Here is a 26,661-nt window from a genome sequence, read left to right as displayed (position 1 = left end):
CATAGCGAATCAAAACAAACATAGTACTAGAATTTCAACTAGAATGGGGTCCGCTAATAGATTAACTTGTGACCAATATGCTAGTCAAGTAGTGAGCCAATTTAAAATCGTTAGTTTCCATCGGTTGGTACAGGTTTGTGTTGAAAGCATATTATTACCTACATTGATTGATGAGCGTTTTAGTAGAATAATTGTAACCCTTATTACGTTGTTTTTTTTTCCTTTTAATTCTACTACTATTGAATCACTTTCACTTTCACTATTCACTTTAACTATTTACTTTAACTATCACTTGAAAAAAACTATAGCTAATACGTATTTCGTTTACTACTTGCAAACTTTGCAAAGTGAATGTAAATAGTGAAAGTGAATAGTGAAAGCGAAAATGATACAATAGTAGTAGAATTAAAAGGAAAAGCACCGTAATAAGGTATATATTATTTCCATTTTTCTAAATTTTTACTAGGGGATTTGGGTGGCCAGTAACCACGGAAACAGCGCCATCTATGAGAAAGCTAAGTGGTTCATTACCATAATCACCCATTCTACCAGTAATCATGCTCAACATGGTGCGCATGCTCCCTTCGAGTTCGATGCAGGGCTATTTTTACCAACTGTATACATTTTTCCGGCTGCATCCAGACGCAAATCTGTGTAAAAACCGTCCTAACTTAAGGTAATATTTGCTGATAATTCCCATCAAACAATGGCTCGTAATGCGATATTCGCTCGGATGGAAACGATCTGCGCCGAGGTGATGGAAATGCCGGAAATCTTTCTCGCCGACGACGATGACGATGATGATGAGCAGTGTGAAAATCTCGACGTAGACGAACCGGATGACGAAGCATCGGACGACATTCCAGCTTCAGCCGAGGATTGTGATCGAGAAGAAGGGGCGGGAAAAGATGAATCAACTGGAAAAGCGGTTGGGAAAAGCAGCGGCGTTAAGGCTGATGCCGACCGGGAAAAGGGCGTATCGGTGAAGGTTTGTGAGTTGGGTTTTTGTGGTTTTACAACTGAGAAAGTTTTACAACTGATTGTAATTTTCGATAAAGGTCAACTGTGATGATAAAAAGCAGCAACGTTATGCCAAGTGGATTTCGCGAGCATTGCGAACAGCAGTCAACCCCATTGGTATGTATCTATATTTGTTTTTGAAAAGATTACGAAAAATTACAACCACTCTGCATAGTTTCCAGATTTAATCTTAATCTTAAAGTAAACCTTGACTTGAACGTAGCGAATAAGCCGAATGCTACTCAGAAAAATGACCCAAAAAATAGCAACGAGCCAGCGAAACCCGACAGCAAGCCGAAACCTACTCTGCATCAACAGCAACGGCGAGCTGATCTCACTAGGATTAAAGAAGTATGATATTATTGTATAAATTATGGATGAAACATAAAGATGATATTTGTGCATTTTAGCTGGAAAAGGATAACCGACATCTCGAGAAAGTGTTTGGAAAAATTGTTACAGGTAAGATGTTACCTTCGTCCAGTTCAACTGAGCTTCCATAGCTGCCATATGGGGATTTTCGACAATTTTTGGACAGGTTTGGGCCGAATTGTCTTAGAATTTTGTTAAATGTTGCCCCCAAGTAGAGTTTATAATCATATGAATGAAAAAAAAATCAAAAAAATCAGGATGGGGTCCATGAAAAAGACTGTTATTTAATTCCTTAAAAAGCTGAAAGTTTATATAACTGTCAAGCTTTCAGTTGATTAAAATCACCAGATTTAGATGTTTAAAGCTGGCCAAAGGTCTATATACAGCCATTATTCTAACAAAATGTGGAATCAGGAGCATCAACTTACTTAAAAGGTATGTTGGTTACGATTTTAAACAAAAAACAAATCATTACGACCGGTTTTTGTATGGGGTCGCCCCACTGCACAGTGGCATCACATAACCTCATTTTTTACCTGTGCACCAATTTTGAAAACCTGATTCATGGCCATTTTGCTCGAATCGGTGGCAAAATGCAGAGAATCAGTAAAACTTTAGTATTCACTTAATTTCACTACAAATTCGAGTGAAAATGGCCACAACATACACAGATAAAAATTCTGAATTTTAATTGTGATGTAAACATTTATTCACGTAGACTTGTATTTCATTTCACGCAGCCGAGCAACTTGCAAACAATGTTGTTTACAAAGATGAGCTTTTGTATACAATATTTGCTACATTGCATGATATGTGTTTGAACTTTACATGATATATAATGTAAACGTATATGATATGTGACGCTCCATTTATTTGCATCATATTGAACAGAAATTTACACTACTTTTCCGAACTGTGTAGGTTTTCAAAGTTGGTGTGCAGGTAAAAAATGAGGCTACGTGACGCCACTGATTTTTCAGATTATATTTTCATGGATTGCTGCCATAATTTCCTTATCATTTCACTATAAATCGTTCTTTCTACGATGCTTGAGTTAAGAATGTGTTTTAACGGGTGTTCAATAAAAAATGAGAATGATTTCAGTGCCGTCCAGCGGTATTGTGAGAGCATCGCGACTAAGTTGCGTCGTACGGCTGACCAGGGCCCCTTTTCCAATATTCATTGAAGTTTTTTTTTGAAGAATAAACATTATGTTTTTAATAAAAAATACTGAATCTGTTGAAACATTTTTTTTACTAGCTATAGGGTTAACTACCCCATTTCCGGCCTATTAAGCACAACCCGCACTTAGTCTTTCTTAATCTAGCGCAGTTTAGCACCAAACGGAATGTTATTATTACTGATGGCTTCCAAATTTATTTACTTTTCCGTATGTACCGTAAGATTTGATAAAGATAAACCAATCGTTGAGATATTATCAAAAGTCTAACACTTCTTCTTGACGCCAAACTCGGCCTACGGATTCTAAACTCGGCCTAACGCATTGAAACGCCAATGAATTCACTTCGGCCTATCGGATGAAGATAAAAATTGATTCGGTCGGAGCGCTTCTTTTGTTTTTTTGGGAATAATGGGTGCAAACCTTCATATCACGCGTTCTCATTGACTTCCTTCCGTAGCTTATTAAATAAAGTATCGTACCAATCGCATAATTCAAGAGCCACATGTGAAAAGGGCATACAAGCTTTTTGTAAACAAACCTTTGTAGGCCCTCTTCTCGCCAACCGAGGGTCGCCCACACAAACTAATAACATCATCGGGAAGGGGAAAGCTTCCCTTATCTGGTGATGTTGATGGTTTGCGTTGGTGTCATATGGGTGGCGAGAAAAGGGCATTAGAATGTTTGTTTACAAAAAGCTTGTATGCCCTTTTCACATGTTGTTCTTGAATTGACTTTTTAACTCTGAAATCATGGATTTATTTGATATTTTCTGCTCAATAGGCCCAAAATAGGCGATTAGGCCGAAGTAGCTCACTACCCTGACAAAATACTCATTTTTATTGAACACCCGTTATATGCACTTCCAAAGTTATAAAGTTATAAAAAAAACTATTTCCATGCCTAAAAATACTATTTGTATACTACTACATGCTAGGGGAAGGACAGCTCCAAGTATCAGCATCAATAATTAAATATTTCAATATGTTTGATATTTACGTATCTTACACTTAGTCTGACAGTTGTTTTTTTGTGTTTGACAATTTTTGGTTTTAAGTGTACATTTGACATTCGTTTGATCAAAAATGGATTTCACACGAGAGACAAGTGTGATGATCATGCTGGCCACCTCCACAGAAATCCGCTTCTTGTTCTCATAAATTCGGCATTCTTTGGTAGCTGATCTCAGTGCACATTCCCAGGAAATAGTCAATAATTTCCACGAATTCTTCTTCGTCTGCAAACCAATGTGCTGTCGTCCTATAGAAACTGGAATCGACTTACTACGCCGCCCCTGTAAACGTAGTCCCAGGGTCAGCGTTGCCAGGTTCCCAGATTTATCCGGTACAGCTAAAGAAACTTCAGCTCTACCGGACAGATTTTTTGAGAAATCTGGCAGATTCCATATGTTAATTTGCTGTACCAGATTTTTGCCAGACTTTTTATTCGGTTTGTGCCAGATGTTTTCAAAATAATAGAGTGATGGTTCCGTGGTCGTATTACGCTCGATTCACTATGAGCCTGCAATTTGGAGAGATTTGCTGCTGGGGAAACTTGCCTAGTCCAGTGCCGAAGCCGAAAACGAAAATCTAGGCAAGAATGATGAAACAGAAAGCTGCAGCAAACATAAACAACAACGGTGAAACGTCATTGAGTGTGTGCGTTAAAGCTACACTGTTAATTTGATTTACTTTGTAGCTTTCCGCTTGACAATTATCATTAATATTTATACTAAAAACTATAATAACTACCAATATGAGCAATTTTTACACTAAATATTACTCCAGATCAAGTTGTACTTCCCCTAGACTACATGGCATTTCAAGCTTATTGCTTATAGCATATTAGATTTTTGCCTGCTCTCAAATTACTGTTCTTTGAAGTACTTTCACATTTTAGTTGAGAGCTTTCTATGCCTGTACCATCCTATGCCCAAGGAAGTAGAGAAATTTTCCAACCCGAAAAATTAATAGACCGGACGGGATTCGAACTCAGACGCCTCCAGCATTGACTGACTTGCTTTGTAGCTGCGCCTTTACCGACTGAGCTAAAGGAGTATCGTTTGTAAACTTTGAAAAAAAATAACGATGTATCATTTTCAGTTATGGGGCGACCCCGGCGCACAGTGGGGCAGCGAAGCCATTCGCGTGGCCAAAACCTCTAGCGCCGTTGATTTGCTTTCTACAGCGATACAATGTTGTACAAAGTTGCTCAATATTATAAGCTCCATATTTTGAAACTTTAATATTAGTTCATTTTTACACCGCATAGGTGGCGCTCGAGTCTATCTTTTGAACGGAGCATCCTAGCTGAATGGTGTTTCGTGCAAAGTTGGGTAATTTGAAGTGTTGAGAAATGTTGTCGAAGACATCGAAACTCTATGACTCATATTAAGCGAGATATCGGGAAATTAGGAAAACTAACCTCTAAAATGGAGTTTTTCCCTTTTTTCACCTATATACGTCAAATGTATAAGTTTTTTACTCTGCTAATTAATAAAATGGTTTGACTCATCCAATAAATACCAATTGTTTTATATATCATGCTTTATTATAAAGTTATTAACATAAATGTCTCAACAAAGTGATGCATAAAAATGTTGATTACTCAAAATATAGCAAAAAGTAGCAGCCAATTTTTTTACAGTGATCAGTGTAGACCTTGTTGCGTAAAATAACGACCATAAATCAACAGGCAACAACAGGCATTTTTACATAACATCATTTGAATATTGCATATGGTAAATTCTTTCAAATTTGTTGAAATTTTGCTTTGTGTGTAAAACATGATAAGATGTTATAGATGAATAGATTACACACAATCAGAAATACAAATTATAATTCTTATTATGATTTTTAATCCAACTGCGGTTCTCACTGAGCATTTTGTCTACTTTCAAATTGTTAAGTTGTACTTCAGTTATGCAACATGACTTCTTGCATGGATGAATTCCTGATGAGTTTAGGTTCTTAATTTTTTCCGTGCATTGAATCAAATAGAGTTCTCCAGATGCACAAAAGTGTGCGTGATACCGCGTGCTACCTTTTTAAGTAGTTGTGATATCGCCGTACGTTTTTGTTTCTTCTTCATTTTAATAAATGGATGTTGGATTTTAGTGTTCGTGAGATTGCGCTTGGAGATCTCTTTAACTTCGCCAGTTGCCAACTGTACCGCGGTGACTAGCACTGCCAACATAACAAAAAAAAACACAAAGTTTCAAATGTCAACAATGTATCAGCTTACGCGTGTACAAATTTTTGAGTTGCTTAAATAAAAAAAAACATGCCCGTGGGACGTTCGTGACAATCACGTTTTTGAAAATATTAGGAAAGCGATGAAAATTGACAAAAATGATACTTGTGTGCTTCGTAGAAAAAAATTAATACCGTTAATAATCGATTTAAAAATGAATAGTGCAGTTTACAGTCCACAATTTACCTCGAACAAATATAAATCGGAGCTTATTAAACAATCTATCACCTATAGCAAAGTGTCAACAAATTTGAAAGAATTAACAATATACAATATTCAAACGATGTTATATGAAAATGCCTGCAGTTGCCTGTTGATTTGTGGTCGTTATATTACTCAACAAGGTCTACACTAATCACTGTAAAAAAATTGGCTGCCACTTTTTGCTATATTTTGAGTAATAGACATTTTTATGCATCACTTTTTTGAGACATTTATGTTAATAACTTTTTAATAAAGCATCATATATAAAATAATGGGTATTTATTGGATGAGTCCAACCATTTTGATAATTAGCAGAGTAAAAAACTTATACATTTGACGTATATGGGTGAAAAAAGGGGAAAACTCAATTTTAGAGGTTAGTTTTCCTAATTGCCCGATATCTCGCTTAATATGAGTCATAGAGTTTCAATGTCTTCGACAACATTTCTCAACACTTCAAATTACACAACTTTGCAGGAAACACCATTCAGATAGGATGCTCCGTTCAAAAGATAGACTCGAGTGCCACCTATGCGGCGTAAAAATGAACTAATAAGAAACTTTCAAAAAATGGCGCTTTTAATATTGAGCAACTTTGTAGAACATTGTATCGCTGTAGAAAGCAAACCAACGGCGCTAGAGGTTTTGGCCACGCGAATGGCTTCGCTGCCCCACTGTAGGACGGTACTAATGGATATTTTTGGTTACTATTGAAAATTTAGTCGATTGCTGAATTTATGTATGGGCCCAAATTAAGGACACTTAGACCGACATTACATACATTTCTCCTATATGTGACTTTGTGGATCATGCGCGACTTATTACTATGTATACCGGAAATTATAGGTTTTCTAAATCGTCCAGGACATCAGTTGATTTGTTCTACTAGATCAACCAAGACTGCAATAATGTCTGTAGTATCGAAAATTGTCCAATTAGGTTCAAAGTGTCTATGTGGATCATGCATGATCTATTTCCGAGCAATCCAGATGTTCAAGGTTCTTCAAATCGTCTTGGAGTTCAGATAATTTGATCTACTAGATCAACCGAGATTGGGACAATGTCTTTAGTATCGAAATAATTCCAGACAGATGCACAGTGTCTACATAGATAATGTATGATTTATTTTCACGTATACCAGATGATCTAGGTTCTCCAAATCGTCCTACAGTTCAGATGATTTGTTTTACTAGATCAACAAAAACTGAGATAATATCTGTAGTATCGAAATATCGATTTGAAAATCCTAGCACATTTGGCATACACGGAAATAGGTTGGCATGATCCACATAGACACTGCAAATTTGTTTGGACATATTTCGATACTAAAGATATTGAATTAGTCATGGGTGATCTAGTGGCAAAATAATCTGATCTCCAGAATGATTTCAGAACCTATAACATCTTGTATAAGTAACAATAGGTCGGGCACAATCCACATAGACACTTTGAATCTGTTTGGACATATTTCGATACTACAGACATTATTGCAGTCTTGGTTGATATAGTAGAACAAATCAACTAAACTCCAGGACGATTTGGAGAACCTAGAATATCCGGTATACATGACAATTACTCGCATATATACGATTCGTTTATAATTTTGACAGCGAAAAATGCTATGTTCATATTGAAAATAAAAAGAAACATGGAAATATCGCACATTGGACAGACCCCATGGAAATTCCGTGTAAATCCGGTGTGACTTATGGAATTGAGATCATTTCTCGATTATTTGCAGGGTGTTTGATTTGAACAGGTAAAAAATTGAGAGCCAAATGAACAACAAAATTGATGACAGCAAAATAATCCGGAACGGAAAGATTACAATGAATTCCACAATTTTTGTGACAGCACATCAGTCCCTTCGCGACATCATTTAATGTTTCCGCAATTTCCACGACTGAAAGTTCAAATCCGCGATAAATCCGCGAAAATCGTGAAATCAGCGCTTGTTGTAACAGCCCTGAAATTGAGAGCTCTCGACGAACTCTATCTTTGGGCAACATTTCACCCATTTTATCCGATAATTTAAAAAAAATCTTCATATGTGACATGTGGGGATCATTGCTTCGGTTAACAATAAGAAGATTTGTAGCTGAACAGTAAATATTGCACGTTTCACACCAAACTAGACAAATAAGCTTGATTTCACATATTTAAAGTGTGATATAAGTGCACGTTTACATAAAACCGTTTTGTCGTCTTCGGTGCACTTATTCCTTATGAAGTAAGAAATAAGTATTCCGAAGACAATAAAAGGATTTGATGTAAACTTGCACTTGAGTCACACTTTTTGCATTTTTTTTAACAATTCATTTTTAGTTACAACCAGTAATACTATTTTTTTCTTTATTTACAGCTTACACCGATATGAAAACCAAACTTTCAGAAAAGACAACGGAATTGGATGTGGTAAGACAAGGAGAATATTTTCTATAGGGTAAACGCACCAATACTCGAGGTACGTTAGTGCAATGTGTTGCTATAGTGGCTTATGGAGACTGGAGACTTCATAAGCCACTTTAGGAACACATTGCACTAATGTACCTCCACTTTTGGTGCATTTACCCTAGAGCATTTTACAAGACGTTTCTGATCAGCTGATTTTTGAATTCATCGATGAAATTTGACAGGAGGCAGTAACCGAACGACTGTAAAGTTGACCCTACACATTCTGTATTGACGTCAATACATAGGTATTGACAATATTTCTGTATTCATCCTATAGTGGACCCTACACGATTGCTTTTATTGACAATAATCGTATTGTCAATACATTAAATTACATTTGGCGAACCCCACACGTATCAATATATTGACGCGAAGGGGAATTATTGACGATGATATTGATGATGTGAATAGAGAAATACTGTCAATATCGATGTATTGACGTCAATATAGAATGTATTGACAATACGATTATTGTCAATAAAAGCAATCGTCAGTTGTCCCACAGCTGTCTACAGCAGCAGTCGATTTTTTATTTCGTTGTGAACCACGCGATAGCCTGTTTTCGAGACTCGCTATTATTGCTGATTGCATCTGAAACTGGACTGTCCCAAAAATGCAAAAAGTGTGATAAAAGTGCACGTTTCCGTCAAATCGTTTTGATGTCTTCGGAGCACTTATTGCTTGCATCATAAGGAATAAGTGCACCCAAGACACCAAGACGATTAGACGTAAACTTGCAATTTTATCAAACTTTTTTAATAAGTGAAAACGCGCTTATTTGGTGTGAAATGCGCAAAATATATAGGTTGTTCGTTGCAGTTGCAAGCAGTTCGGTGCCTTTTGTTGCTACGGTGCAAGATGTGTGAAGTAAAAAACACCATCAAGTTTAGCTTCAGCTATTGTGATGCTAAAACAAACATCGGAGAGATTGTAAATTTCGCCAAAGCACTCGACGCGGATCCGGCTGAAATGGAAGCTGTTTATCGCATTGGTGAGGAAAGGGAATAAAGTTCAAATCAGAGGAAGCGATGCTCCATGCTCTGATACGCCGTTCACATTACAGCCTTATCACGTAATATAGGCTGTCTTGCAATGAGCACTCATACATAGGATTTACAGTGAAAACTAGATGTATAAGTGCTCAATGCAAGACAGCGTATATCACGTGATATACGCTGTAATGTGAACGGGGTATGACATTCAATTCGGAGGATTTAATCTTCCATTATGCGAATGGAACGACGGCATAGGTACGCATGTCGCATGCTGGTGAATTCATTAAATATGTGCGTGTGTATGACTTGCCACCAGAGGTACCCGACAACGAGCTGGATAAAGTACTGGGGAAATAAGGGAAAATTAAACGCATCATCCGGGAGAAATTTCCAACTGATCTGTGTTTTGAGGTATATACAGGGATACGCGGTGGGCGTTGGCCAAATTTGGATTTTTCAGATATAATCCTAAATAGGACCTAGATTATTTAATACTCTAGTAACCTCAAGTCCGTGCTCTGTCACAATGTTTCATTGTGATTAATCAACACTCAAAGGGGTAAAATATCAAATTTGGGTTGAATTTGAAAGAAAGGGAACTTGGAGTGTAGAGCGCACTGCCCACTGGACGATTCTGAAGCCTGGCCAAGTGAGTGGGGTATGGGTTTATTTGATTGAACGTCATTTCCAATGTATATATTGATACATTCAAACCATTGGCATTTGAGATAAGACAGAGATAGGATGCGGAGGGCCCGCTCAGGGGAAGCGTAACCCATGTTATGGCTTCCATTTATTAAATAGTTCAGATAGGCTGGAAATGACATGTTCATAGTGAGAAAATGTACCATATGGGGCCCGTTCACTGATCAAAATCAGATTCACATCGTCAGACCCTGCCCAAGAATAAGGGGATTGACGATGACTTGTCAAGTTTTATTTTGAATTTGCGTTTTGCATTTAATACTCTAGTAAATCTCGCGTCCGTGCTCATTCACAACAGTGTGAGGTGTCAATACTCACTGGGTCATATGTCTTAGACCAGTTCCAGATTAGTTTGCTATTAATATCTTCTGCATCGCAGTTCGCGATAGATTACTAAATATGGGTACTCTTTTCCGACCATAATAGTGTGAGGGAAGGGGGTGAGTTCTGGATCAACAATGGAGGGGGGCCCATCGGCATTTGTGGGCAGCCGTCCAAAGCCCATTCCTCACGGATCGGAGGCTGCTCACGCAGGCCAACACCATCTTCGTGTAGGTGGAAGTTTCCCCTATCCGATGATGGTGTTGGTTTGCGTGGGTGGCCTTCGCTTTGTGAGTGGGGGGCTTTGGAGCGGTTTGTTTGCGAGTGCTGATGGGCCCTTTTCTATTGTTGATCCAGAGTTAAACGTTGCGATATGAGAGCGAATAGAGGCAAATAAATAGGGAAGACAACACCATGACCCAAATAAGTAACCAATGCATGCGGCTCACACTTAACTTGTTCTATTTCTTTCTTTCTTCCTATCATGTACTAATATTAACTGCCTGAGGACAAATGGGAACACGACCAGAAGATCAATAAAAGAAAAAGAAAATTCGAACAAGAAAAGAAGAATTAAACTTGCACCGGCAAGAGGAAGCAGACAGAAAGGATCATGCCGGTTGGAGATAGCCAATGTATACTGGACGAAGCTTGTATCTAGGAAAAGTCGTATGTGCAGGAAACCGTAAGTAGGATAAGAATCGTAAAAGGTGTGTGCTTGCTTGATAAGATCCTAACTTTACTTTAAATACACGGTAGGAATCGAATATCCATTTATGATTAAGGTTTTGCCCATTTGTCAGTGGGAGTGGCAATACTCATTGATGAGTGATTTATCGTACCCATTTATTAGTAACTGTTAGCAGCTAATGATTAATTGATTTACCTATTTTAGAATTACCTATACTTCACATCAGAACCTCATTTCCTTCAATTACTACTCCGTCGCAGCACACACCTTATATGGATCGCTAACCTTTATTTAGTTTCAGTTTCGACATTATAATCAAAAGGTGAGTTTTAAAAGTATAATTACCATGCATATAGATAAGTTAATGTACCAGAACCTGGACGGACACGAGCCTACCCAGGGGAGGACCCGGATACGACCACCCATGTGTGTCTAGAGTATCGCACGAACTGACGAGTGCAACGGGAAGGACAGTAGGTGTATAGACTAGGGGGTTGGTCCCTAGATAAGCCTTCTTAGCGGAAGGCACAGCCTATGCACTGAACAATTACAATTACAATTACAATTACAGGGATACGCAGTATATAAATTAAAAGTTAGGGGACCGCGGATGCGTTTTTAAAAAGGAACTGACTCAAGTAACTGATGGATTAAGACTGATTTTATTAATTGAAATATTCCCTAAGCTAAGCTATGGTTCCTATCAAAGGCGCGTGGCTGTGGTGATCCATTCTGCTGACTCTGGTTTCCGTCCTCCTTGGTAGCGATGTCGTGTGGTCGATGGACTTCGCTCTGGTTAGAATGCTGACTCGATGCGTGGATGGTTCGATGGGTTTATGATGTCAATACCCTCGTTGGGTTTACTGCACGCAAGGTGTTTATGCTGCAGTATGATACTCGGTGCACTTGAAATGTTGATGTAGCAATATGCTGGTGAGCTGATCGATATGTGTTGACCAATTAGCTTTTGGACTTAGCCGGTGCTAATATGATGATATTGCTTACGTAGGGTTGGAGATACGTTTGATAACTAGACCTTCCCTTAGAGAAGATTCGTCCCGAATCTTATTTGGAGATACGTTTGATAACTAAACCTTCTTTTAGAGAAGATTCGTCTCGAATCTTATTTGTGCTCCTGACGTTTTTGATGATTCGTGCATGCTAGAACTGAAATCTCGGCTGCTGTTTGTTATCCAGATGAATTTTTTCATATATCACTTGGATCGAGTTTGGTGAGCCCTCGAAAGAAGGTGGGTTGGATTCTTTATGTTCTTCGTCTGAAGATAAAGAAGATTGCGTATTTAATGTTTTACATGTTTTTACCTCTATTGTTGGTTCTTGTAGATTGATGTTTGTTCCACATTGTCCTCTTAGATTCCAAATAGTTAACCCGATAATTATTACTGCAAACAGGGTGAGAAGTCCAGTTGTGGTGTGTTCCAGGGTTGTGTGGTCCTTTCTCAGTTGACTGATGTGGTTGAGATTTTCAATTCTTAGCAAGTTGACTTGATGTAGGTCAGTTTTCTTCAGGATGGTTGTAGCTTGGAAGTCTATTCCAATGGTTGAGATTATTCTCATGTCATGATGATCCACGGTTTTTCTGCCATCGTAGTTGATTCCGTTGATGGAAATAGTGCAATTATTGTAGCTGATCAGTAGAGTTCCGGTCATTTTTCGAGTTTTAATGTTGCAGCTCGAGGTTAGAAGGATAGGTTGGATGGCGTTCCTTATTATCAGCGTATGTTCGTTTATCTGTTTGATGTCCATCTCGTCTCGTTGCTCTTCGTAAGGACAGGATGCGTTGTTTCCTCTTAAAGCGTTGTCGATGCAGCCATCGCCTGTTAGATTGGTTAGCTCCTGGACTTTACAGATCCTATATTTCTCTATGATAGAACATTCATGATTTACTACTAACGTCATAAATTTACCCAAAACAGCTGAGTTGAACAATGTTGATATAATTTTACGATCTTTTGGTAAAGTTTCGAATTTAACATATTGGTAGTACCCTTGTTTAAAAATTGGAGTTTTTATAACAAATACGATTTTTGATTTTTCGTGGTAGGTTTGGATGCTTAAAAATTCATAAATCTGATCTGTACTACTTATTGAGATATTTTGATCTTCTAGTGTGGTTAATATGGATTTAGTTTCGTTATAATTAAGAATAGCTTTCGATACGATCCCTAATCTAGATAACTGAACTACTTCGAAGATGTCTTTCAGTTGATTATTTAATAATTGTATATTGAATAATATATCATGAACTATACCTTTCAAGTAATTTTCATTCTGAACGTTTGAATTGCTATTCATTCTAGAAATTTTCCTGAGGATTTCTATCTGATGTTCATTAACATGTTTTATAAGGTCATTGACCTTTGCTTCAAACTGTTGATTGATTCTTATTTGCCTATTATTTTCATTTATTAGAAAATTAGTCTTTGTTCTAGAGTTTTCCATGCTTTGTCGGATGAGTAGCAAGTCGTTGTCGTCTAAATTTCCAGTCAGTGATTTAATGAACGTTCCAAGAGGATTAAGAAGTCCTCTTTTTTGTCGGTGTACTGGTTTAAGTCGGTAGAAATTGTCGGATAGTCGTTCCATCCTTATATTTAGCATTTTGAAAAAAGGTTGTGTCGTATTACGTCGTTCGATTTGGTGTAGTGTATATTGCAGGTTTTGGAAACTGCTCTCAAATTTTTCCAGGTCCACAATGTGAACGTGGAAATGTTGTGATATAATTATCTTTGCTTCCTTCTCGCTAAACGCTATGAATCCGTCGTGGCGTGATACATCCGTAATAGTTACTTCTGCCATCCCATTGAGGACGAATCTGGAATGGAAAAGATGCTTACGTTTTGTTCTAACAAATCATTTATGCTGTGGAGGAAAAGTGGTTCATGATTATTTCCGTTGTCTTCTTATCTTTGTCTTGTGGATTTTCCTCCCTGTTTGATCTTCGAATGTTTTGGAGTGGTTTCTCATGACCTGGTATCGGCGATACTTATCTTTGGTTTTGTTCTTCACTCCTTGTTGTGCGATGTACACAGGCTCGTCTGTATTTAAGGATGGATCCGTTTCTTTATTCTTATTATGGAAATTCAGGTCTTTTTTCTGTTTCTTTCGTAAGGCCAAAGTGGCTTCCTCATAGATTTTGTTTCTTTTTTCTATAATTTCTGCAATGTTATTTGGTCTCACCTCTCCCTCTTTGATTCCAAAGAATACTTCTTTGGGTCTCATCTTTGTACAGGAGTGAACCGTGTCATTATAGAGAGCAACACTGATTCTAAACAGTTCTTTTTGGTTTAACTCATTATATTTCTCTTTGTTGCATCGAAATATTTCACTGAGCGTTGAATGGAATCGTTCAACGATTCCATTAACTTCGCTTTTATTTGAAGGAGTGAAATAAATCTCAACACCTAAGTCTTCCAACATACCTCTTACCTCAATGGACCTTATAGCGGGTTCATTGTCGCTCACTATAAGTTTTGGCATTCCGTATGTTGAAAAAAACTTGGTCAGTCCTGATCGTATATCAGGGATTGACCGCGATTTGATAGGGATCAATATGCCAAATTTAGATAGTTTATCTAAAGCTGATAAGAAAATATTTTGATTACATATGAATATGTCCATATGCACTATGTCTAGTGGTTTTTCCGGGATTGGGGTTTGAGCTAGACTTAACTTATACGGATGTCTCTCATATTTTGCTTTGTTGCAATTTTTGCATAATAGGACATATCTTCTGATTTTGTGTTTCGATTTCGGGAAGAAATATTTTTGGTTTATTACCATTAAATTTTCTTCAATGCCTCTATGAGCTCTTGTATGCACTTCCTCTATAACTGCGTTTTGTTCCGCTTCCGTCCTAAGGTCAATTAGGAACTTTTGGGAGATTACTATTTTAAACGTCTTTATCCGTGAAAAATAGTTTTTATAAACCATCTGGATAGAATTTATTAAGTTCTCTGGGCAATGGATACAATTAACCCTTCTAGGATCCATAAATTCTTTGAAAATTCTTAATATTGTAGGCACTCCAAAATTTATTTTCGTGAATGTATGCCTCAGAACTTTAGGAAATACTTGTTCTCCGGTATTTTCATTTTCATCGGGTCCAATATTTAAAATAATCTGGTTGGAAAACATGTTCACGGGTTTTTCCGTACAAGGGATGAATTCTGAGTCATCAGTGTCTGCTGAGTGTTGAGTAACATCATCTGATGATGAATCATCTTCTTGTATATTCGCATTAATCTCATGAGGTATTCTGGAGAGACCGTCTGCAACCACGTTTTGTTTCCCTGCTCGGTATCGGATATCGTATGAGTAGTCTAGTAGCGCTATCATCCATCTACCAATTTTGCCTGATGGATCCTTTAGATTTACTGCACACGTGAGTGGTTTGTGATCTGTAAAAAGCAGAAATTTATTTCCAAACAAATAGGGTCGGAAGTATTTGGTCGCCCAGTAAATGGCGAGTAATTCCTTTTCTATAGTGGAATAATTTTCTTCGCTTTTATTTAAAGTTCTAGATGCAAATGCAATAGGTTTATCTCTTCCAATAGGTCCTTGAGATAATACTGCTCCTATGGCATATTTTGACGCATCTGTTGTCAGTATAAAAGGACTTTCAAAGTCCGGATGTACTAAAATAGCACTGCTAGTTAAAATTTGTTTACACTTGTTGAAAGCTTTTAAAAAATTCGTGTGTGTGTACTACTTTTTCGTCTTTTCGAAGACATTGTGTTAAGGGTTTGGTAATTCTACTAAAATCTTTAATGAATTTCCTGTAGTACCCTAATGTCCCTAAGAATGCTTTAATTTATTTTTCATTGTTGGGGATAGGCCAATTTTGAATTGCCTCTATTTTCTCCGGGTTAGGTTTTACACCTTCTTCGTTCACTATGTGACCAAGAAATGAGACCTCTTTTTTCAAAAACTCGCTTTTATCGAGTTGTATCTTTAAATTAGCTTTTTTCAAAGCTTCAAAAACTTTACTGAGGTTGATGCAATGTTCTTGTAGGCTATAGCTAAAAACAATGATGTCATCCATATAGACTAGGCAGATTACTCCGGCTAGACCTATAAGAACCGCGTTCATTGTTCTTTGAAATGTCGCTGGGGCGTTTTTCAACCCGAACGGCATTCTCAGATATTCATAGTGACCATTTTCTGTTGAAAATGCTGTCTTCTGAATGTCTCTTTCGTCCATCAATATCTGATGGAATCCTGATGCTAAATCAAGGGTGGTGAAGTATCTACTTCTCCCTAATTTGTCAAGGATATCTGTGATGTTTGGAATGGGGAATTTATCGTCTATAGTTTTTGCATTCAGCTTTCTATAGTCCACGACAATTCTCCATTTCTGTGTTCCAGCGGCATCTATCTTCTTGGGCACTACCCATATGGGCGAATTCCACGGAGAAGTAGAAGGTTGGATAATGTTTTCTTTTAACATTTTTTGTATTTGTCTACAGACCTCTTCTTTATGGCAATGAGGGTATCTATAGCTTTTTTGATACACAGGTATTTCGTCATGTGTAGAAATTTTATGTTTGACAACGTTGGTCGTTGTAAGTGGTTCATTATCAAGATGGAAAATGTCCTGATTTTCTTTAATGACGGTTATCAGTTTTGCCTTTTCCTCGTCATTTAAATGTCCCAGACGAAGTTGATCCACAAGCTTCTTGTATCGGTCTGGTTTTGACGTACATTCAGTGTTGTTCAGGTCATGTTCCATTAGTATATGTTCAAAATTATTAAGTGTTACTTCGAATGGATAATCTAAGACCAACGTCTGATTTTCCGTCGAGTTGTTTTGTATTTTGACTGTTGCCTTATGATCTTGTGCTTTGTATAATCCAGCATGAATAAAAATGTTGGAAGTGATCTCTAAATTTTCCTCTAACAAGAAGTCGCCAGATTTTTCTGACACTGGTATTTCCATGTTGTAAATGGATTCTCCCGAGACCTCCTTCGAAAATGGTTGGGGGTATTTCTTAAACATTTGAATTTTAGTGTCTAACACTGTGATGGTGTTATCACTTGTGTCAATTTTCGCTTTCAGTTCTTGGAGAGTTTCATATCCAATTAAACCATGGAAGAACTTATGAAATTCGAACACATGAAATTTGAAGTTTTTCTCAGTTAAATCTGGGAAAGGGTTAAACTCTACGTACCGATCAATAATGAACTTACCAGAAATATTGGATACGGCAGTAGGGTTAGGGAGTACCAGGGAATGTTTCACCAATTTAGGGCATAGATAATTTTTATTCGCCCCGGTGTCAACTAAAAGTTTAAGTTCGAATCCCTGACGAGTTGGGATTTTTATAAAAGGTATAAAATTTTTGTCGTCTATCTTTGGTAGTATATCGACGTTTCCAGCTGAAAATTTAGATTATCAGTTGGATTCTCAGTATGTTCTTGTTCGGTATCATCCCTAGTGGTTTCTTGGTTGGAATTTGTTTGTGACTCAGGGTCATTGATTTCATAATAGTTTTCATTCATATCATTATGGTCATAATATGATTCACTTGTCATGGGGTAATCATAGTACAGAGCGTCATAAGACACTTGACCGTATAAGGGGTCATAGTCTTGCTCTATGTTACGTAATTCAGTTATTCTGGCTGGTCTTGGTGGAATTGTGGGAGAGAATTGGTGTCTTGGGAATTGCGGTCTATTAACGTAGTTTACGTATCTAGATTGAATAGATCTGTCGCCATCTCTCCTTTCTGGAGCTGGTAACGCTTTTTGAGGTTGTTTGGAGTTTTCATTGTTCGGGCGTTGCGGGGGTATGAAATTTGGTCTTACTGGGTATGATTGAAATTGAGAAGACCGATGAGGTATGTATGGTTGTGATCTTGGTTGTATGAAAGGTTGACGATGAGAGAGTTGTGGAGCGGGCCTTGCTTGTTGGGGAAAGTTGATTGGTTTGGGAAGTCGTATAGGTGTAGAGAGATTTGGCCTTCCTAACCCGTTTCGGCTTTGGAAGTTCCTCTCCTCAATGGCTGCGTCGAAAGCCTGTTTTATGTTCACAGGCTGTCTTGCGCGGACATTACCCCCAATTGGCTCTTTTAAGCCAGCAAGGAAAACTTGCAATGCGTTTTCCCGATGGGTTTGGATACGGTCTTCCTTTACGTGTTCATTGTTTGCTGAGATATTTGTATTGTTAATTAGTAAGGATAGCAAATTCTGTACTTGTCCAAAGAACTGTTCTATGGACCCTATCTGTTGTGTCTGGAAGAGTTCTCTGGTAAGCGTGACGGGGTCACGTTTGTCGTTATAGTATGCAATTAAATTGGTTTTGATTGAGTCCCAATCAAGAGTTGTGCCATAAGTTTCTAAAACTTGATCGGCATCATTAATTATTTTGGCTCTAATGGCTTGAAGCCAAATTTTTTCAAAGGGCGTATTCTTTAAAGGTTCAATAAAAGGCATTAGGTTCTCTACGGCCCTTATGAAGCTATGTAGTTTGACGGGGTTTCCGTCAAACGGTTGAAGCTCTCTAACGGCTTGCGGGGTTTGAAGGGACTTCATTATTTTGTCGGCTTGGTCAAATAGCCTAGCCGTTTCATTCCGTTCATGTTCCATGTTTATATTTCTGTTCGGTAAAGGCAGAGGGTTAGGTTGAGGAGGTGGTGGTGGAATGGGGTTTTGATTGGAATTTGGAGAATTATTCATTTCAATGTTCTCTCGATTTCTCAGGTTGTATGGACTGTATCTGTCCATAAAAGCTAATTAAACCTTCAAAAATACAAGAAAAAGTTGTATTGGATTGTTAAACACGACTATTCTTTAAAATCTGAATGTAGATATGCGCTCTGCTTTTATTTCAATTTAAACAGATATTCACTCTGTCGGGGTATGATTTATAAACCGTCACTTAGACTGGTTGATTTATTTTAAACGGATGCCTTTTTGTTCTGGTCACTGTCAGATATTCGCTCTGCATTAACCGATTACACACCTGTAACCCCGGTGGATTGGGTTTGAGCAAGGTCTCCGGGAAAGTTTATTCGTTTTTCTTTGATTTTAAACGGATACTTTTCGTATCTGAACACGTCTAACAACAGATATTCGTTCTGCTACGCGAATCAGATTGCACACTGTGTCAGTTTATCACTGTGCCAGTGGCATGTATTGAATTTCTCCGTGGGCTAATCGTATTCACAACAGATATGCACTCTGCTATACGATTAGGTTCTACACCTTTAACCCGGTGGATTGGTTTTAAATTTTCTGTTTTGGCTTATCTTCTATTTTCGCATTGGCGAGTAGTTTATTTACAAGAAGTAAGGAGTAAAGTAAGAATAAAAGGGGGTGTTACTCACAGTAGTATTCCAAGCAGCATTTCCGTCTTGTTGCCTGTCGACTGTATCGAATCTGTTCGATGCTGCTGGTAGTTGAATTTGTTTTCTTCGTTGATGCTCCGACACTTCGTTAGACAATATAGTTCATTTGTTTGATGTTTATAGGAAGGTCGATGATTGACTTTGTAATCAATTGAGTTAACACGAAGTTTCACGAACAATTAGTCAATGTGCATTTAAGGGTTTTCTAGCTTCACAGCGACGAACTTTCACTAGCAATTAATGATGTGCCCTAGGCTTCGAAATCACAACAGTTTAGATTGAGTTAACACGAAATTTCACGAACATTTAGTCAATGTGCATTTAAGGGTTTTCTACTTTGTCTCAAATAAATTTCACTAGCCATACATGATTTGCATTAGGTTTTCAGGGCTAGTTGTTGTTTATCACGTTCACTTGTTTGCCTTGCATTCACTTCACTTTTTCTGTTTTCTCGAGTAAAGCAGTTCAATCACGGTTGGCAAAGCGGTTTGATCACATTTAGTTAGACTCACTCTCCCTTTTTCGGGGAATATTTGAATTGTTTAAGATTCAACAAATTATCACTTGGGAGATAATCGTCTCCGTACGACTGCGCCAATTAAAAGTTAGGGGACCGCGGATGCGTTTTTAAAAAGGAACTGACTCAAGTAACTGATGGATTAAGACTGATTTTATTAATTGAAATATTCCCTAAGCTAAGCTATGGTTCCTATCAAAGGCGCGTGGCTGTGGTGATCCATTCTGCTGACTCTGGTTTCCGTCCTCCTTGGTAGCGATGTCGTGTGGTCGATGGACTTCGCTCTGGTTAGAATGCTGACTCGATGCGTGGATGGTTCGATGGGTTTATGATGTCAATACCCTCGTTGGGTTTACTGCACGCAAGGTGTTTATGCTGCAGTATGATACTCGGTGCACTTGAAATGTTGATGTAGCAATATGCTGGTGAGCTGATCGATATGTGTTGACCAATTAGCTTTTGGACTTAGCCGGTGCTAATATGATGATATTGCTTACGTAGGGTTGGAGATACGTTTGATAACTTATATATGGATGTGAAGAAGGAAATCCCCACGTAATTAAATTTCTTCAATCGCAAAGGAAATATTTTTAATGATGGCAACAAAGATAAATGTTTTTTGTGCAAGGCGGACGGACACCGGAAGCTTTCCTGCCCCAAGCGGAAGGCTCGGAAGGAACCGGAGAAGCAACTTAAGGGAAAAGGAAAGCAACTAATTGAAAGAAAACAAAACAGCAGCAGTACGTATGCTGGTGTAGTGGTGGAAGGTGAGTCGTTAGTCATTAGCGACCAGGAAACGGACACGGGGTTGTAGATGCTGATTGAAAATAACGAAATGGACGTGACGACCCCGACGACCGACGATAGTAGCGGAGAGCATGCAACGGGAAACGACGTTCAGAAGCAGCAGCAGCGATCACGATTCGGGTTCAATGAAAATGAGTAACAAATTCGGGAAAGAAAGAAGTTGCGTGCACGGGAGAAGATCGCTTTGTCGCCGCTTCGATCGCCACCCAGAAAAATCATATGATAAAATACATTTTTATATATTTTTTTTTTTATTTTGAGTACCAACATTGGTATTCTATGTTACTCGGCTCCGCTAAGTTATTTTTATAACATTTGAGCCTGCCAAATAAACAAAATGAAAAAAAAAAGGCAATCGTGTAGGGTCCGCTTAAGAAACTGTCATTTAGTAAACTGGACTATTAGATTATAGGGTTCTGCGCGTTTTTCGACTTTTCAGCATATTGCGCATTTCACATCAAACTGGACAAATAAGCTCATTTTCACTTATTAAAAAGTGTGATAAAAGTGCGTTTAATCGTTTGGTATTTTCGGTGCTGTTATTCCCTAGGATGCAAGCAATAAGTACTCCGAAGAAACCAAAACGATTTGACGGAAACGTGCACTTTTAAAACACTTTTTTTTGCATTTTTGAGGCAGTCCAGTTGCAGATGCAATCAGCAATATTATGCAGTATTCAATTCAAGAGCAAATTTTCATTACGTCGAATGTAACAAAGGTAAACAAAGTCGAGCTATCAGTGTCAATCGATTCTCCTGCTATTGCACTATATACTGTCCGAATATAGGATCAAATCCAATTTTTAAATTTATTTACCAGTCAAATTGCTTTTTGACGTAATCACCTTCCGATCAAAAAATTTTTCGATGTTGGTCACTGGCATTGGGCCACCAAACGACGTATAATAACTTTTGACTCAAAAACCAGTATTTTTTAGCATGAAAGCTAGCGATTTGCATTTGTATGATTAAAACCCTGCTAAATATGTTAAACATTGCTATCACTATGAGATTATATGTGTTTACTTGGAAATAGGAATAACTTTTCGGTCATCAAAACAAAACTTTATTTTTCTCGGATTGGTGCGAATGTTACTTACGACATAATGAAAATTTGCTCTTGAATTATTGTCGAGGCAGAACCGTTTCAGTTGAGAGGTTCAAATATACATTGATGAGTTTCAAATAATTTTGCCAGACAGCAATATACCTATCTAAATACTTATGGATTTACTATTCTAATTTCTTTTTATGAACCAGTACCAGAACAAAGCATTAAACGAAGAAGCCAAAGTGCGACAGTTGTCTGAAGGTAAGAACCTACTTGAAGTTATTATTGAATAAATAGGCCATTTTTTTTACTAAACCATCAATATTTACAGAACGGAACAAACTGAAGGAGCAGTCAGAACATGAAACATCTGTCAATAAGCAGTTAGTAGAGGAAAAGCTCCAATTGCTAAGCAAAATTTCGGAAACGCAACGTAAACTGGATACCCTAAACAAAGAATTCAACAGCAAATGTATGCTAGCCAAGGAACTGGAATCCAAACTGAGCCAATCACAGGAGCATCGTAAGATAGAGCCAGCCCTTTTTTTAGTCATTACTTAATTATTATTAAGCTTAATTTTACAGATAAAAATACTATCGAAATGGAGAAAACACGTTTTTCAGCCGTGCTAAGTGAAGTAAAAATGATTTTGTTGATTTAAAACAAAAAAATTCAACGTGCTTCAATCAAACTAACATTTCAGAAACAAGCCGTTATTGATTCCAGAGAGGAACAGTTACAGCTGATGAAAACCGAATTACAGTCGCTTCAGGATAGTAAAGCTTCTTTTGAAACCCAATTCCAACAAACCATTCAACAGTACCAACATAAGAGCAATCAACTGGAATTAAAAATTGTTGAATTAATGCGACAGAATCGTGATCTAAATACTCTCGTCGGAAGGTAAACTTGATCCAATTAAGTCGACTATTCATAACTATGAGAACCTTGCTTTTGTAGAGGATTGCCATCGCTGGAAAATAGCACTGTAATGGAGCCAACTTCACACTCCACTGGATACGGCTATACGTGTCCACTTTGCGGAACGCCCTTCAAAAACCTCGGAGACCTACAGATTCATACGGAGAACTGCGGAACGTGATAAAAGTATCGAGATTGTTTATCAATAAATATAAGTAAAGCTTGTGCCGAAAACCTGTTTTTTTGTCCGCAGCTGCAAATAGATTGGCCTAAATTTATATGAGAGAAACTTGTCCAATCAACTCCCAGATTTGTTCCATTAGTGCAGTGCGTAATAATGTTATCATTTTTTCTAGCATTTTCAACTTTCTCTTCTCCCAATGCTTTCCGACTTACTAGTGACATGAGTCGCTTTGACTCTCGGAATGACCCCAAGTATCGAAGGTTAGTTCTGGAAGGACCTAGGACAAGGAAAGGTAAGATAAGAAGGATGTTCTTTGGGGCGAATATAGAATCAAAATTTATTATTCAGCAAATATAACAGCTTATCATAAATAGTAAAAAATATCGCCGACGTTATACTGGCCTTCAGTAACGAAGAGCTCAACCCTTTATAAAGCCCTCGGAAGCCTTCTGTATGCACAACTCTGTAAATACATTGAAACATGTGCCTACAAATAAAATGCTTCCCGTACGTTTGTCGGCCCTTCGAAAAGCCTTGGATTTGCAGTCGTCGCTTGACCAGATCCAGTGGATAAACTAGTAACTTCGTACATAATCCGGACAGTGCACCGCATATGATCAATTCCGCCGGTGCTAGCAGGGCGTCCTGTGGCAACTCCTCGATCCGTTTCATCGCATTTCCAAACAGGTTATAGAACATAAACTGTCCACCGGTGAGGGGTGCCATCTGAATTATGGCCGGAGTTAATCCTCGATACATACCTCGAATGCCTTCGTGTTGGTAGATACTGCGGACCGCATGGAAAGCATTTCTATAGCCTCCAGCTGGATCCTGCGATACCAGACGAGTTTTGATCACGTCCAACGGCATTATCGTAAATGCGGCAAACGATCCACTGCAGGCTCCGCAGACAAAATTTCTTGTGCGATCGTGACCTTCGAAGGCGGTCAACTCCCTGAGAATGCCGTTGAATCGCTCGTAGAATGTAAACTGGGCCACTCCTTGTGCCAGCGAGAGGACCTGTGCCGTATTGTGACCCTTCCAGAAGGCAAGAATGCCTTCTTCGCGGTAAACGGTACCGATTGTTTGCGCAATGGTACGATACTTGGATGTTTGTGATTGGGAATGAATGGGTTCCACCTGAAGCTGCAGGCGTATTTTGATTACATCGAACGGTTGACACATTGTCCGCGTTGTGCAGCCCGTTAGACCACCGGCAACACCAGCGTACTTGGTTTGATCTTCCTTGGGTCGGTCCATTGACGCCCCGAAGACTGGGGTTTGTTTTATTTGTGCGTTTGAAAGATTTGAGACCACCGGTTACTTTGATAATCGCTCATTTAAACTTTTGTGAAATAGCTAGGGCTTCGATCTAATTTTGGGCATACTACGCACAACCTGCCCTTTGCCTCTATTTTTCGAGCGGACCTTTTTTTCACAAAATGGAATGTTTTCACTGCACCGTAAGATTTGATAGAAAATAACAAATTGTTGAGATATCGTTAACCCTAAACTTGGCCTACGGATTCTAAATTCGACCTAACGCATTGAAACGCCATTCAAACGCCATTGAATTCACTTCGGCAATTCGGATGAAGATAAAAATTGATTCGGTCGGAGCGCTTCTTTTGTTTTTGAGAATAATGGGTGCAAACATTCATATCACGCGTTTTTATTGACTTCGTTCGGTAGTTTCAGAACTAAAGTATCGCACAAAATGCATAATTGACTTGTTAACGCCGAAATCAAAGATTTATTTGATGTTTTCTGCTCGATAGGCCCAAAATGGGCGATTAGGCCGAAGAAGTTCTCTAACCTATTTGTACAACAAGTTGAAAAATCGATTTGTTAGCACTAATTACTGAAAAGTGTGTTGGGCTACAAAATGGTGAGGTTGACAACCTGGTAACCACAATTTCCTACCTCACGCCTGACCAAGTCATATGATAACAAAACTCAGCTGAAACATGGACACAGCTGGATGGCGTAGCCTGGGCAATGTAGCCAGTCCGGCAATAGCAAAGTGAAGAGGTGCGACGCGAACACTGGCGCGGTAACCATAGTACCATAGAGGTAACTCTAAGACCAGAAGGTTCCGAAGAAACGAGCTTAACTTTTTGGCTCAGCTCTGGTACTATCTTCGGTCCCAAGCTAATCGGTGCACCCCTCGAAACATAGGAAAATCCACGAACCCCTCATTTTATCTGTCAAACTTTCATAGCGAATTAAAACAAACATTGTGTAGTACTAGAATTTCGACTAGAAGTGATACGTTAATCGTTTGCTTGGGAACAATAGGCTAGTCAAGTAAGTGAGCCAATTTAAAATCGTTAGTTTCGTATTGATTGTTGATAGTACGGCGATAAAGGAAATGCTTCACCAAACCCGAGCGTCTGTTCACCATGGAAGTGCGGTGCAAAACGTCTGTCCTAGTGCCAGCGTGGGACTCTAAACGTGCACGATATAAAGTTACAAATACCGAAGAACGGATCAGATCGAAACAATCGCCACAGACCTACACTACGAAATAAGGACTACGATTGGAAACTCGGAACATGGAACTGCAAATCTCTCGGCTTCCCGAGCTGCGATAGGTTAATCTATGACTAACTTCAACCACGCAACTTCAAGTCGTAACACTGAAGGAACTTTGCTGGACGGGACAAAAGATATGGAAAAGCGGGCATCGAGCTGCTACTTTCTACCAGGGCTGTGGAACCACCAACGAGCTGGGAACCAGCTTTGTAGTGCTGGGTAAGATGCGCCAACGCGTGATTGGTTGGCAGCCGATCAACGCGAGGATGTACAAGTTTCTTCAACTACAGAATTATCAACTTGCATTGGGAGAGAGGTAGCTCATCGATTCTTCCGGTTCGCCTCCTAGCATCGTGCTATAAGGTACCAGGCGATAACCAGGGTAGTTGATCGGTAGCTCGATGACGTCATTTCGTTGGCGTCTGCAATGGGAAATTCTCATAGCAGGCGTTGACGATGGGACGTTGTCGAGTTGTTGAATAGCAACTATCGTAGTAACTCACCGATTACCTGTCGATCTGCCAAATTTGGAAAGACGTCTGCATTGAATTGTCTCATATAATAATATTCCGCCCACTATATCACAAGAAATTGCGAGTAGCTGAGTGGAATGGAGATAAGTTAAGCATTGGGTACAGGACCAAGTCTCCCCTGGGTGGTGCCAAAAGATGAGCGCAATAGAATCATCAAGTTGCCATGAAGCACGGAATGAGACTATTGCATGGCTGGGTAGTCAAAGTCTTCCATTCGTTAGTAATTTCAGGTGGATTAGAACAGGTTTAGGTGGGCGTTGGCCAGATTTGGATTTTTCAGATGTAATCCTGGATAGGACTCTATCATTGAACGTCGCGTGAAAGTGGAACTTAATGAAGGCCTAAGTACTTTTTCGTAGTTTTTAGTTTTCGGATTTGAAAGATCGTCGGTTACAGTGGCCTGCTTACTGAGAAGAAAAACGCGGTCCTAGGTCCTTACATATCAAGGAGATTTATGGTAAAATCGCTTGTGTATCGTGTATTTTGCGAAACTCGTTGTTGTCGTTGGTTCCGGGTTTGAATGGATACACAAATTTGAGCAACGGTATTATGT

At 38.6% G+C, this 26,661-nt stretch overlaps 2 protein-coding genes across 2 annotated transcripts; one reads left to right on the top strand and one right to left on the bottom strand.

The window, feature by feature from the left end:
• The first annotated feature begins 649 nt into the window (after positions 1-649).
• On the top strand, positions 650-23,079 carry LOC135709492 (kinesin-related protein 4-like). The gene is made up of 10 exons (XM_065231865.1): positions 650-988; positions 1,059-1,137; positions 1,196-1,371; positions 1,431-1,482; positions 8,391-8,443; positions 22,144-22,195; positions 22,266-22,457; positions 22,520-22,572; positions 22,639-22,838; positions 22,896-23,079. Exons 1-10 carry the CDS (start codon positions 707-709, stop codon positions 23,035-23,037), a joined length of 1,281 nt encoding a protein of 426 aa, XP_065087937.1. The 5' UTR covers positions 650-706; the 3' UTR covers positions 23,038-23,079.
• A 291-nt stretch (positions 23,080-23,370) lies between these two features.
• Positions 23,371-24,300, bottom strand: LOC135709574 (mitochondrial thiamine pyrophosphate carrier-like). The gene has a single exon (XM_065231966.1). It carries the CDS (start codon positions 24,298-24,300, stop codon positions 23,371-23,373), a length of 930 nt encoding a protein of 309 aa, XP_065088038.1.
• Positions 24,301-26,661: the final 2,361 nt, after the last annotated feature.

This window comes from Ochlerotatus camptorhynchus, unplaced genomic scaffold, assembly GCF_037179485.1.
Source record: "Ochlerotatus camptorhynchus isolate MF236.1 unplaced genomic scaffold, CSIRO-AGI_Acam_v1.1 ptg000361l, whole genome shotgun sequence".
Classification (NCBI taxonomy): Eukaryota; Metazoa; Arthropoda; class Insecta; order Diptera; family Culicidae; genus Ochlerotatus; species Ochlerotatus camptorhynchus.
This window is presented reverse-complemented; position numbering and strand designations above follow the sequence as displayed.

Excerpts from the sequence above, each read along its gene's own strand:
- LOC135709492 (XM_065231865.1), top strand. The coding sequence starts at position 707 with ATGGCTCGTAATGCGATATTCGCTCGGATGGAAACGATCTGCGCCGAG. Across the intron at positions 1,483-8,390 it reads GTTTGGAAAAATTGTTACAG|CTTACACCGATATGAAAACC; the intron begins GTAAGATGTTAC and ends CTTTATTTACAG. Across the intron at positions 22,573-22,638 it reads TTTCAGCCGTGCTAAGTGAA|AAACAAGCCGTTATTGATTC; the intron begins GTAAAAATGATT and ends CTAACATTTCAG.
- LOC135709574 (XM_065231966.1), bottom strand. The coding sequence starts at position 24,300 with ATGGACCGACCCAAGGAAGATCAAACCAAGTACGCTGGTGTTGCCGGT.